Source organism: Penicillium chermesinum, assembly GCF_028974085.1.
Source record: "Penicillium chermesinum strain IBT 19713 chromosome Unknown utg000006l:1.0-2335141.0:1.0-2336784.0, whole genome shotgun sequence".
Lineage (NCBI taxonomy): Eukaryota > Fungi > Ascomycota > Eurotiomycetes > Eurotiales > Aspergillaceae > Penicillium > Penicillium chermesinum.
The window spans coordinates 32,822-46,460 of NW_026695316.1; the positions used below are offsets into that span (position 1 = coordinate 32,822).

A 13,639-nucleotide genomic window follows, 5' to 3' on the forward strand; every position below is an offset into this window, starting at 1 on the left:
GAGGGCGAAACCTGATGAAGACAAGAGCGATCATTTTAATTCCTTATCTGTAGCCGAGCTATATTTGACTGTGGAACTAGAAGAGGCCATGGCCTTAATAGGCTAGGAATTTTATTGAAGCATACTACCTTAGAATCTTCTAGATCAAAGACGGATGCATGCTTATAGTTTGTTTCCCCCAGTTCCCTTGGAGTGCTCCTGTCTCCTTCCCAGCCCTCCTTCCCAAAGAACGCAGTCCCCTTTGCCTTGAGTGTGCTCCTTATACCCCTTTGAGTAAGGCGAACTGGGTCTGTCGTCACTTTCAAGGATCCCAAACACTAACTTGTGTGATAGCGCTTAATTTTTGAAAGTTTGTGAAGCTGTATCCGTGAGGTAAGATCCTCCTGCGCGTCTCCTTCAATCAGACGTTCACCTGGGAGCACAATTGCCCGATCAAGCTTATAGGGCAACCCACGATGGCGTCCTCTAATCATCATCGCACAGACGATAAGCTTGCTGAATGTAGTGAATTCTCCAGACAAGGACGTATTCACAGTTGGGTATCCGAGGCTCAGGCCGACATTGGCACTACAAGTGTCAGCATATTTGATCTGGAGTCAAGGTTGGGACATTTGCAGAACTGGAGACTTACTAGGCTGATACTACCTCAAAGAGCACCGACCAAACAGAAAATGCCTAATCTTGGTCAGCGGTGGGTGCTAAGAAGTTCAATGAGGATTTATCAGCTTACAGGTATTGATGTATCGGCAATCTTCCCCGACTCGGCAATGGTGATACAAAAAACCCCAAAGAAGATATACCACAGGTCAAAGGTGAGTTGATTCCGGATATGAGTCAAGACGTATGAACGTCCGTCTCCCTCATCTATCTCGTCATCACCAGCGTATACTCCAAGACTCTTCTCTTCGTAGGTGTTCGACGCTCTCATGCTAATCGCGATAGGAAACACCGCAATGTACATCATGACGAACAAGCTGAACTGAACTGCAGGGTTCACGTCTGCCAAATTGAACGTGGCTGTTCCTGTGTGTCGTGAAGAAGCTGCTTGGAAGATGGCCGCCACGAGGCGAGTGCCCGCGGGGAGAATATTCACTGTAGGGTTATTAAGATCTAGCACGATGATAAGAATTATATCGATGAAGTTCATCACAAACAGGACCCCAAATAAGACCCATGTGGGTCGACTTGGGAAGAGTAAGGTGTAGCAACGGCGGGGGTGGTCAAGTAAAAAGCCTAGAGTCTCTTTCATCGACGACCCTTCTGGGGCGAATTTCCAGATGGTCCAAATAGCGAACCGGAGCAGACACGGATAGCAGGTATTGCCTGCGTACGCAAGGAAACTCATGACGATGAGTGGGAATTCTGCGTCTTGGAAGGAAATCATCGAGTCTGGAGTGAGGGTAAAGCCTAGGTTATTCACCATCGTCTGGGCGGAATAGAACCCCCTGAACGGCAGCTAAGTTAGAAGATGGTCTACCCAGGCATATCATCATAGAGGCTAGCGTGAAACCAACGAAAGGCCCAAGTCAACTTACCACCAGACACTGCCTTGTCCGCATTCCGCAAGATAATCTCGATACTTCGGGTCGGCACGCAAGATCCATGGGACAAGACAAATGGCCCCAAAGAGGTGGAGGCCAAAGAAATACGCAGTGACAATCTTAAGTAGAAGCTTCAAGCTACGGTATTCAATACCCCCCAGCCTTTCACGATCTTCGGTGGTCAAGTGATAGAACTGCGAATTTCGGCCTATGGTTGCTTGGGAGGAGATATTAGGCAGAGCGAGCTGCCTGTATGTGGGCTGTGACGGCCTTTGCGAGTGTCGGTCATAACTCGCTGATTCTCCCGGTCGAAACAGCATCGAGGCAACACGCTCCAGGGGTGCTGTGGCAGACAGAACGCTGCTCCCCGTCCTGCGGAAGGAAGGTTCCCCGGCGCAAGTCTTTGTTTCTGTTCGCGTCCCTTTGAGTGATTCTGGTCGCAAAATTGTTCATCAATATAAGCTAATCATTGAAAATTGTAGGGAAGAGGCGAGACCCTACCACACTCATCTCCTTCATCGTCAACCTCAAGAATCGGACTTCCTATTTTCCATTGTCAGCTTCCAGACACAAGGGGCATTCATGTGAGTGCGCACCTCTATCGCGCTTCCACGGCGGAGGAATGTAGAGTGCCTTCTCCGACTGTTCAGCCGGTTGACCTGAAAGGTCGTCTCCGAACTTGATCGTTCTGGACGGCAAGGTGGGAGTAGTGTTGGGGTCCTTGTGGGACGATCTCTGATCAAGTTTCTCAGAAGGCAGGCGCTGGAAAGTTTGCAGCGAGCTCACTTGGATGTCTGAATTTGAGTTCCCATTCACTGCATTGGTCCCAGGATTTCCATAATGACTTTGGCCACCTCGATTGTCTACGCTCGTAGATCGGGCACCTTCCACGTCACGAACCGAGGTTCCTCCGGAAGTTGATACAGAATTCAAAATGCCCGGAGCTGTCATATTCTCATGATTAGCCACCACCGAGCCATTTCCCGAGCTATTGAACCACAACCTTACCCACAGATCGGAGATACTTCTCGAACCAGTGAAGCCGCACGACAACGACGACAATGTTGATGAACCCCAAGTTTCCCAGAATTGGGATCACGTAAATATATACCTGCTGGTACGTTTTAAGGACTTTGACATCAATCCTGAACAAGTGGTTTGTGAGTGCGCAGACCCAATAGAGGACGGGTAAGTCAGCCAACGCACGTGTTGAGTCCCGACTCGGTGGAGGCACTCGCTCCAAAGAAGAAGGCGTCTACCGCTTTGAGGTTTCCATAAGGATAGATGATAACGAGGCTGAGGATGGCGAGCGTGAGGATCCATGTATCTAGGAGAGTATCAGGTGAGCCCAAAAGTGCCTCCGAAAAGACGGTGGGATCTCTTCCACGGGCTATTCTTCTCACGCACAATGTAAGGTTAAGAAGTTAACTGGCGGCGTCCACATGGCGGGGAGCCTCACGGGGGTTTTCCAGCCGAGTTCCGTGAAATAAAATCGCTCAGGAGAAAGTACGGGATGGTTTGCCGGAGAAGGTTTAATTGCACGAATCAACCTGCGGGAATTTTCCCTTGGTTGGGCCGTCATCTAAACTCAAATGGGTGAGGGCTGGACGACAGTCTCAGAGGGTGTTGCGGGTGCGCGATTATCCACACCCAATCACCATTGGCCTGTGCCGCCCCCAATGTCGCGCCACAAGAGAACAGAGAAACATCACACCCGTGGCAGACAGATAACCCATGACACACGGAATGATGAAATCAAAGCAGGAGACTCGAGGAAATACACAGAGAGACAAGAAGTTACATTGCTGAAGAGCGCCCGAAGTCCCGCTCCTGCCGTTCCTCATGGCGACTCCAGTTCACCTATTACTTTTCTTCATCCTCTAGCATTATCCACCCATTCTCTCAATTTCACTGGGCCGGTTCCATCTCAATCGCCACTGCATCCTCCTGCTAATGCCCTAGCTTGCAGAGATGGTGTGCGACATCGGGGCAGTTCGCTCTAGCTCTCCAACTTCAATATGGCACTCACCCTTCTTTACGGATCTCGATATCTCCTCATCCGATAGCGTGGAGGTCACGGGTCTGCGGCCTGGGGAGATACTATCTTCGAGTAGCTGCAACATCACGCCAAACATTTTCTCAGTTTGAGTAATCTTAGCGGGCTAGCCGGACCCAAAAATGTGGAAGGTACCTTGACCCTGCCAGTTGACAAGTTCGTAATGGTACAGCAAGATCCAAATAGTACCAATGATGGGTGTATCACTCCACGAGCTTTGGGGAAATACCCGTTTCGGGGCTTGCGGAGGCACGGAACACGGGGAGGAGCTGGATCGCAGTGGTAACTTCAAGCAACAGAAGACTGGGGTAGTGGTGTCTACGAGTTAAGTGGTACACGTACACTCCAATTACCGTCGCATAAGGTTGCGGCAAACGAACTTAGAAGTGAGACTTACTCTTTCACTGCCAAGGCTCTGGATCTCTAGAGGTGCTGTGGACTTTCCCCTCATACGATATAGATGCGAAGCAAGATATCATCTCTTCATTTCTTTTCCAGAATATACTGAGGTAGTCAACTAAAGGGGGCATCTTGTAATCGACCTCGTCAGGCGCTTTTGCACTTCGGGATGTTCGATTGGCTATCTTGACTCATGTACAAAGTGCCAGCGGAAAAACGAGCTGGGGATATACCAATGAAATAACTGGTCTTTTTTTTTAGGAATCTTTTGCCTTTTCGCTCTTCATTCTCATACTTTGAATGCTTATACTGAATGGAAAACCTGTTTATTTGAGATGCACCGCAGAAATAACAGGCAGTATGGACAGGGATAAGTGCTCTTATAATATATCCGTATTCAAAATAAGTCACAATAGCGATGCTTAAGCCGCTACGCAATTACTAAGAACCTTCCACCACAAAAATAGATGCTGTCGAGGACACCTACAAATGTGACAGTTACACAGTAGATATCGCCAAACCTGACGTCAAACAGTACTATATGAGGAAATTGTGCTGGTGAGGACATAACCATTGAGTCACGTATGGCCTTACGTCGGCGTCCAATTGCTGGCGGGTGCCAGCGAAGCTCCCGGCAGAGAGGACTTCCCTCACCCCCTATCCCGAAAGACGTGGATAGTATACTTGCCTGTGAATGGCAAAGCAACGACATAGCTGATTTGCTTTCCAACTCAATTCAATATAGTTTAGATTGAGGGGATGGTCTGGGCTAGATCCAACCTTTGCCACTATAATATGGAGAAATCCTTGAAGAGTAATAAGAGATGACCAATTTTGAGGTATCAGCTTATATAATCCCAACCCTGATAACTAACTAACTAGTCAACTATATAACTATTAAGTGACTACTGAATTGACGCAACTAGAAAATCTGGAATTCGCAAAACTGTGCGCGAACGATTCATTCAATCGAACTTGACGCGAACAATGTTTGACCAATATTCCCCGCGTGTAGCTTCGCTGAAATCTAAGAGGTGAGATTCGGTCACCTCTGTCAACGGCTTCTCCCACAAGGCATGCCATACCCCCTGTGCTTGGATATCATATTCATGTCCCGCTTCAAAGTTAAATACAGGGAGCTTGACTGTTTGATTGATGGTCTGACCCGCTTCTATTTCCACAAGATCTTGGCGGGTCGCTGGCAATTTTCTGGACAACTTGACTTTGTCGATGGGAATTATTTGAGAATCTTCAGAATTGCGAATCTCAAAGACACCTAGGACCCCAGCTTTAGAGTCCAGAGGGGTGTTCCATGTTAGAATTGTTACTGGGGTTGCCGCATCGTTGCGAATGAAGGTGGTGATGGAACCAGGAGGAGACAAAGCGTCTTGGAAATTTGATGGTTGAAAGGCCAGAATGACCTGCAGACTCGAAGCAGGGTACATTGTCCTTGCTTTTATCGATAGCAGGAATAAGAGGTGAGAACCGTTGAGAGACTGAAGCTTCCGAACTGGAACTTTATGACAAATGAAAAGAAAAAATCATCCAAGATTCAGTCAAAGTTGAGGGGAAGAATGAAGAAAGGGCAATCACCCACCCGCGCCTACCTAGTATCAGGTTGTTTATCATCACCAAACCCCGCCCTCCTCTCCCACGGACAGTTGACTATATGTCAGCATTAGTAAGAGATAAACAAGTCAAGAAACAAGTTTTCGGCCAGTCGTACGCTTCTGGTTTCTTCTTGTCCGTTCAGACACTCTTCATCATTAAGATGAACCGTGTACGTTGGTCTTGTGGCGCCCTCCAACTAAGTGACATGTAACCCTCCTTCAGTCCCATTTTGGCGGTCATCTTGTGATACTTTGGATCGTCCTCAAAATTACTCCAATAGGGGATAGTTGTCATGTGTCCAGGGAGCTACACATGAATGAAACATTCAGTGTGATTGCTGTAAGTCTACAAAAGCGATAGCTAAGCCCTCGGCCTTGCATGAAATAAGACTTAGGCTTATCTTGGGTTGTATCTTTGTTTCCTTGGCGTCGCGGACTCCGCGACGCCAAGGTACAGCTAAAGTTCTTGGCATCCAAAGAATGATCACCCCATCATATATCCTAGTTGCCCATCCGAAACACATACATTGGAGAGCTAAGCCATCTTGGAAATCCCGAATCTAATCAATCGAAGTGAGAAAGGTTAGCGTACTATGAAGTGCCACGGCAATAGCGGAGGCGCACGGTCCTGAGTGATCCACAACATCTACTACACACCTTCATTTCCTCCTACGAGCCATTGATCCCTTCTATTAAGTGGGGCTTACGGACAGCGGCTTAATTCTTCCCAGCCCAATCGCCGCACACGGTAAGCCCCCATCTTTATAGTCTATGCCCTTTTTAAACATCTAACTCGGCAGATACACTACCCGTTATGGTTTGATTTAGCCGGCGTCATTTGGCAGGAGCGGTTCTCCGCCGGGCCAAGAATACGGAAGCACTTCTCAATTCTCGTACAGGCCTGATCTCATTAATGCCAAGGTTCTGGAGATATTGGCAGCCAGTGATGTATGGTCCCTTCTTCTTCACAGACGGGAAGATGAGTCTCAACACCAGACGATCTTCAATGCACCTTTTACGACTTTCGGAGGCGGGGTAGCCAGTTACTATACGGTTCTGCCGTGACTAGTTTACTTGGTGGTGTGCCTTGAGTAGTTCCACGCGAAGCTCAATGTCCTGATGACAATCTGAATAACTCCCTCAGAGATCTATAAATTGAACGGCTCGGCCGCGCATATTTGATATGCAAACTCAAGGCCATTCCAATTCAAATATACCTTTCAAATTCCGCTTATCGCCAAGAATCTAAGATATCTTCACCATGCGATTTACCGTCTTGTCTGCGGGCTGCCTGGCCATCCTACAAAATGTGCATGCTTTCCCCACCCAGACTCATCAGTCATCCGCCTTGAATGTCACCTTGAGCTGGGCGGGCGATACACGCATCAAAGCTGTCGTGGAAAACACCAGCGGTGAGAGAGTCACCTTCGTGCACCTCAACTTCTTCGGTGACAGCGCTCCAGTCAAAAAGGTCACGGTCTACCAGAATAGTAAGACAAACGGATCTCGATCAATTTGCAGGGACCCACGGTAATTGACCATTCATGCAGATGAGGAAGTCGTTTTTGACGGGATAAAACGCCGCTTGCAGCTTCAAGGGCTAGGGTCAGCCTCCGTCACGGCTCTTGGAGCCGGAGAAACTTTGGAGGATGAATTTGATATTGCCGAGACCACTGACCTGTCTCTCGGAGGTGCCGTTACCCTACGCTCTGATGGTCTGGTGCCGGTGGTCAGCGAGGGAGTGGTGACTGGGTATTTGCCATACAGTTCGAATGACCTGGAAATTGACGTGGATGGATCCAAAGCGTCACGAGTACCCAAAGCGCTGAAGTTGCTTGAACGTCGCACCGAAGAGAGCTGCAGCAACCCCAGCCGTAAGTCGGCCCTGGAGACAGCTTTGACTAACACGGTTAAGCTCGCCAGTGCGGCCGCCACAGCGGCGAGGTCTGGGTCATCCTCCAAATTTAGGGAATACTTCCAAACCACCTCCAGCTCGACTCGCTCGGTCGTTACGGCCCGACTCACTGCCGTGGCCCAGGAGGCGAAATCAGTCAGGTCGGGGGCAACGACATATCACTGCAGTGATCCCTATGGATACTGCGACACAAATGTGCTGGCTTATACGCTGCCCTCGCGCAACGAAATTGCCAATTGCGATATTTTTTATTCCGTCCTACCAGCCCTAGCTAGGAACTGCCACGAGCAGGACCAGGCCACGACCGTCCTGCATGAATTAACCCATGCGCCCGGCGTGTATAGCCCCGGTACTGAGGATCTGGGATATGGCTACTCAGCCGCCACCTCTCTCAGTAGTTCCCAAGCTGTCCTAAATGCAGACTCGTATGCCTTGTACGCGAATGGTATGTTATTTGGCATATACCATTCCGCTTGTGAGAAATGTACCAAGCTGACCCAATGGCACAGCGATCAACCTTGGCTGCTGACCCATTCCAGTGGCTGGGCCCAAGCGGCCACCGACTGTATGGTTGCGAATATGATGGAGAATTCGGGGAGGAGGGTGCGGGTCAAGTCGGATATATATATAGATCCGTGTACCTGGAAGATCCTCACTAGAATGGAATTTATCCTTATCAAGTGTTTGATGATCACCGGTGGACTCTTTAGACCGCATTACTAACCTACAGTCGATGCAGGAGGTTGTGCCCGTAATGACAGGGTGATTGGGCGGGAACAAAGACTGGAGTGTGTGCATGGACGAGAACTGATGGCGTTCATCTTTCCACGTGGCGCGCGCCACGTGTTCGCGAGTTCGACGAACTAAAGTCGAAAGTATGAATGACATGAAACGAAACCTTGGAAAAGCCCTCCTGGTTTTCTAATGCGCTTGGAAACTACTGTTCCGAAGATAAACGGGTAATATGGTTGAGAAGTCCCATGCATCCATTTGAATCGTTCACTCCAGATGTAGACTCCAAACGACTTGATAGTTACCTTTCCCTGGAAACTCGCTTAGTCAGGGGATCAAGCTTAAACTAAGAATCCCAACGCGGTAACAAGATGGAGCTGAACGTGGTGCTTGCCTTTTAGCGATGCCATAATCATCCAAATGGGACCCTCGCATCGGCCCACTGAATTGCTTGAGTCCATGGGGGGGCCTTATGTGGCACTCTTATATTCTGCTAAATCGCGGTGCAAACTGCTGACGAGCTTCATGCTTTCGCTGTTCTCTATGGCCTGGCACAAGTGCTATGGGGTTGTCTGTTGGCACTGTTCTCTCTACGAAAGATCTGGACAAGACTGAAACGGGGATAAGGGATGAAAATGGCGCTGATGAGCTTCGAGCTGTTGGCTGGAGTCTCTGTCGCTGAAGCATTCATCGCGCATACCGATGGTTATCTTGCCACCCAGGTCTAGGCTGGCGTGGTTTTGATCGTGGGCGAGCTAGCCCTGTGCACATCGCATATCATCATCTCGGGTCCGAACATTCGAGCGGAACTATAATTATGGATTTAGAGGCTAATCAGAAAAATAGCTCCTTGTTAACATCAAGAAATATTCCTATATGATAAGCGGTCATCCCTAATTATGCAAAAAACCTGGGAGATGATCGTGATGGTTCATTCAGACTTTTTACGATCTCAAGTCGCAGTGATATGCAGCGTTCTGCATAATGTGCACTATCCCCCTTCCCAGAGCTGTCTCCATATGATACTGCTAATGACTCGTATCTTCTTTCGCGTCTACAGAAAGTAAGATAAGAAATGAAGTCATCCGGTTAGAACGCATTTTTGCTGCCAGGCTGCTCCGGCTCTGATCCTACTTTTTGGGACAATATTCTCAAAATGGCCATGATGCTATCGAACTTACGGTCACGGGCAAAGCGGGAATTTCTGAGACTCCTTCCATTTTCATAGTAACAAAAAACTAATATACGCGAATCCTCCACTCACAATCACTTTGTGGAAGGGTTAGGCATACCCGAAGTATAAGGCCATTTGCGGAACAGGTCGGCAAGGTGGTCAATCGGTGCGGTGAGAAGGCCAACCACCGTCTCGAACGGAGGCCTGTCTGGGGCACTCGGGTAGGGAGCGAGAGGGGACGAACATCTTTGTTCGTCCGAATGTTGTTGAGAGCTGCTCACTTTGCTCCTGCGGGAGCGCCGTCTCCAGTTTTGGTAGATCATCAGCTTCTTCTTCCTTGATGTGCTGTCGCAGATCTTGCATAAGAGCTTTAATCGTAGGAATGAATTCAGCATCGGACGGGTCCATGTTCTGGAATTTCTTCAGTTGTTCTTTGACCTTGTATGGCTGTCAGTGAGGTTTCAAGAGAAGGAAGAAAGGCGAACATACTGACTGGTGCTCTTGACGGTCCTTGTCGGCAAGCTCGCGGCCGTGAGGGACATGCTTTTCGAAAGCCGGGTAAACGACCAACTCCTCTCCAATTGAATGACGAGCCAGTTCCCAGGTGAATTGATTCTGGAACCGAATTTGCTCCGTCTTGTCGGTGGCGTCGAGGATCTGGTTGTAGTAAGACTCGATCTCTTGATGGTCCTTCTTGATCGTGTCGCTGATACGTGACGCCATGGCGAGAGAGGTGACCGAAAATGCACGTCTAGCTTCAAATACGGTTGCAGCGTTAGTTCTGCACGCTTTCGATCCACGAAGTAAAAAGCTCATCATGCAGATCTGGATTTTCATTCTGTTTAGGGGGGCCCCTTATTTTATACATAGAAGGCACGCGGGCACTGTAGTGCTTGACATCAGACTGACTCCGACTACGGTTGGCCAGGTGACACAGTGACGTATCAAAATGGGGTTCGAGCTTTGGGCTCCAGATTCCACCAAACAACGAAAGCCCCCAACCATGCAGTGAAAGTGGCAAGAACACGCTACAGTTGATTTCCACACCAAATCAAGGTTCGACTATTGCGATTCGCTGGTCGAATGCAGCGGGGAGATAAACCTGAGTCGCGCCCTTTGTTCGTTCTTGTAATGTGCATTGAACGCGGCCAGTCAGCAAGCATGACTGGTTAGAGCGGGGATGAAACGGATACCTGGCTCCTGAGATGGGCGAAATTGAGGCATTTTTAAGTGCATAGCACTGTATTTGCAAAAGGAAAAGAACCATTGGCTCGGGCTACTGGTTCACAGCCCTGCAGCGCCAAGGCACAGCGACAGGTTGGAATATCCGCACCATTCAGATTTGCTAGTGTGCCATTAGGGCAACTTTCGGCTTAGCCATCGAACTATTAACTTGATTTACCAGCCCGAGTAGACGCTCATTTCCGAGAATGTAAACAGATCGGTCATATCGCCGGATTTACTCATGGAAAGTAATCTGCCATCAAACCCACGCCTTGGGTTTCGATAGATTATAGCTTATTCTGTAAGCATACCAACCAAAATGACACGAGATCTCCGACTTCAAGATACTTACGGCGCAACGTGTCTGGTCCCGCCTGGTGCTGAGACGGATGATGTCACAACTTGTCATCCGCCACGACACGACCTCGGGAGCTAGTGTAGGTGAGGAAATCTATGCTAGAGCTAACGTATTACTGGCGGGAACTATTGTTAGCTGGACTGCTTGATATCTTCCGGCTCTCTTGAGTTCATCAGCCAGTGATGGGAATTACGGAGAACTTTTTGGGGTCATGTTTTTGAGTCCGATCTTATTGGCATAAAATGCATTGCATAGTTATACCTCTAGGCAGCGCTCAATATGGAAGGGCTATTCTTCTATGACCATTATGTCTTGCCTTGGAACAGCCATTGGCCATATTTGTGGAGTTAGCGAAATGCCTGGTGGGAACTTGGTACAGCCTCATTGCGCAGTATGCCCTCTTGTCTGGAGCTTTGAAGGCCCAATCATCTTGCCCGGTCTGGCGAGAGGTTCACCATGGAATTTATTGGTCAAGAGGAGCTTTACGAGGAAAGGGAACTACCGAGGAATGACTGCTTTCTGTCTTGATTGGCCGCTCAATGATTTGGATATTCAGGTGTTTGGGCGACTGATAGGGAGAGTCCCATAATTGTGTCCGTCAGCTCTTGGACGGCGGCTCCGAGTCTATCTCACACAGCATCCCATTTCAGCAATTTCCTTCACCCGACGAGGTGACTTGTGGGACCTCCACCTTTCTATTCCTTGAACTTGTCTATGATTTTTCATAAATTTTGGATCATAACACATTTCACTTATGCGTCGCGTCACTATGAACACCCATGACGTATACGACGTTCTCAAGTATTTTGGGCGTGACAAAAGCTATAACCATAATTTTAGAATGATCAAAGCTTTCAAAGGCCACCTAGCACGCCCCGTTGAAGCAAATGCCCGAGCCTGAATCTTGAAACCTGCCCGTTTATCTTGCTTGTATACTTTATGGATGTAGAAAAAAGTCATGATTCAAAGTCTAAGCCTTAAGCGTCATGATGCAGAAAGGAACATGAAGAGGAAACAAGACGAAGCGAATTCACTCTAAGCTTGGCTGTGTATCACAGGAATCACCTCCACTAATTGCTCGAACTGCGCGGCGGAGCTGGGGTGTTGGGCATGCGCGTCGGGCTCAAAGTGAAACCTCGCCCATAACGCTTTTTAAATTCAGCCGTGGTTTCTTCTCCCGGAACGCTAGCCCCCTGTGGTGTCGATACACCAGGCTTTTGGGGACTTGTATAGATCACAGAGAGATCTCGCGATAATTGTTGGATGGACTCATCGCTCATGTAGCCCCCAACTTGCCTGCTTCTCCACCCAAGGCCTTGATTCTTTCCATGGAGAACTTTTCCATTCGCAGAAACCATAAACTGTAAGGCATCTCCAGTCCCGTAGTTTTCGATGATGCTAACGTTTTCCTTGAGATTACTGTCCGCCCGTGAGCAGATATCCAAGCACTGCCGAGCCGCTTCCCATTCATCCCGCAACCTGGATAGATCTTGGACATCGTCGCGAGATGATCCAGCCTTTGATTTTGAGAGGAGCCGGTCCATAACTTCTCGCATGTGCTGTTCCAGCTTGGCGGCCGTAGCGGCCAAACTATTCTTACATTCTTGTAGGCCCTCGTTGGTAACGGACTCCGGGGAGTTATCAGAACCGCTTGGTCCCCGGGACGCACCTGCCTTTTTGGACATCAGCTGTATCTGATCAATATGACTCGACAGCTGCGCGCAAATTTGGAGACAATTTTCGGTGCTTAGACGCTCGTCCCTTAATGAGCGCAGCTCAGCCGAATCTGATCCAGATTGATCTTCATCCTTTCTTGCCAGATCCTCCAGCTTGCTATCAATGCTCTCCAGTCTCGCTCCCAGATCCTCTTTCGCCTCTTGGATAAGATTCTGGTACTCTTCCATATTTCCAACAGCCGCTGCTGAAAGACGTCTTTAAAAGAATTAGTTTCTAACGCAAAGAGAAGAATACATATACAGTTATCAGGTGATACTGCATCTCTATTATTCACTTACAGGTTTGTATCAGTTAAAGCAATATTGATCGTGGCTTTATAACTTGCCAGCGAGTTTCGAACGTCATCAATATTTTCACCCTTATACATCAACTTGGCCCAGTCACGAAAGCTTGTGTGGTTGCTGGTCGACCGTGCTGCGTACTTCATGAGCTCTTGCTGAAAGCCTTTGCAGATATCACCGCATCGTAATAACGGTAGATTCAGGAGTGACAGGTTAACATCGGGGTTCGATTGCACCAGCTCGACGAGGTGAGCCAACACCGCGCTCAATGCATCGAGCTCGATGAGAAGATCGCGCACGCGCTTAGGGTGTGAACGGAAGCTTTCCACGGTTTTGTACAGTGAGACGCTGGATTGAAATGCGAACGTTGCCAAAGCAACGATCCCAGAGGCCACTCCAATTGCTTCGGCCATTGTTGTGTATGTATTAAAAAGACAAGAAAAAAAAAGGAAGGAACACAAGCTTTCCAACGTGCAGGCTGGGTTTAAATAGTTGAGAACACAGCCAGCCTTCAGTTTGTGCCTTGATGGTCCTACAGAGGTCGGCGCTGTGGAAGTTGGGTGGGGTGGGGGTGGGGCAGCGGCTACTCGAACACGGCGGGAGGTGGCGGGG

At 48.7% G+C, this 13,639-nt stretch overlaps 5 protein-coding genes across 5 annotated transcripts; 1 reads left to right on the forward strand and 4 right to left on the reverse strand.

The window, feature by feature from the left end:
- Positions 1-317: 317 nt before the first annotated feature.
- On the reverse strand, positions 318-2,985 carry N7468_007769 (potassium ion transporter; the record flags this gene model as incomplete). The annotated part of the gene is made up of 9 exons (XM_058477065.1): positions 318-567; positions 632-675; positions 731-1,445; positions 1,536-1,974; positions 2,043-2,084; positions 2,138-2,485; positions 2,550-2,686; positions 2,748-2,868; positions 2,949-2,985. 9 exons carry the CDS (start codon positions 2,983-2,985, stop codon positions 318-320), a joined length of 2,133 nt encoding a protein of 710 aa, XP_058327410.1.
- A 1,976-nt stretch (positions 2,986-4,961) lies between these two features.
- N7468_007770 (uncharacterized protein) lies at positions 4,962-5,441 on the reverse strand (the record flags this gene model as incomplete). Its single annotated transcript, XM_058477066.1, has 1 exon — positions 4,962-5,441. One exon carries the CDS (start codon positions 5,439-5,441, stop codon positions 4,962-4,964), a length of 480 nt encoding a protein of 159 aa, XP_058327411.1.
- Positions 5,442-6,867: 1,426 nt separating this feature from the next.
- Positions 6,868-8,050, forward strand: mep20 (uncharacterized protein; the record flags this gene model as incomplete). Its single annotated transcript, XM_058477067.1, has 3 exons — positions 6,868-7,096; positions 7,157-7,966; positions 8,031-8,050. 3 exons carry the CDS (start codon positions 6,868-6,870, stop codon positions 8,048-8,050), a joined length of 1,059 nt encoding a protein of 352 aa, XP_058327412.1.
- Positions 8,051-9,586: 1,536 nt separating this feature from the next.
- On the reverse strand, positions 9,587-10,150 carry N7468_007772 (uncharacterized protein; the record flags this gene model as incomplete). The annotated part of the gene is made up of 2 exons (XM_058477068.1): positions 9,587-9,865; positions 9,917-10,150. The coding sequence occupies 2 exons, from the start codon at positions 10,148-10,150 to the stop codon at positions 9,587-9,589; spliced, it is 513 nt and encodes a 170-aa protein (XP_058327413.1).
- A 1,929-nt stretch (positions 10,151-12,079) lies between these two features.
- Positions 12,080-13,440, reverse strand: N7468_007773 (uncharacterized protein; the record flags this gene model as incomplete). The annotated part of the gene is made up of 2 exons (XM_058477069.1): positions 12,080-12,941; positions 13,025-13,440. 2 exons carry the CDS (start codon positions 13,438-13,440, stop codon positions 12,080-12,082), a joined length of 1,278 nt encoding a protein of 425 aa, XP_058327414.1.
- Between the last annotated feature and the right edge of the window lie 199 nt (positions 13,441-13,639).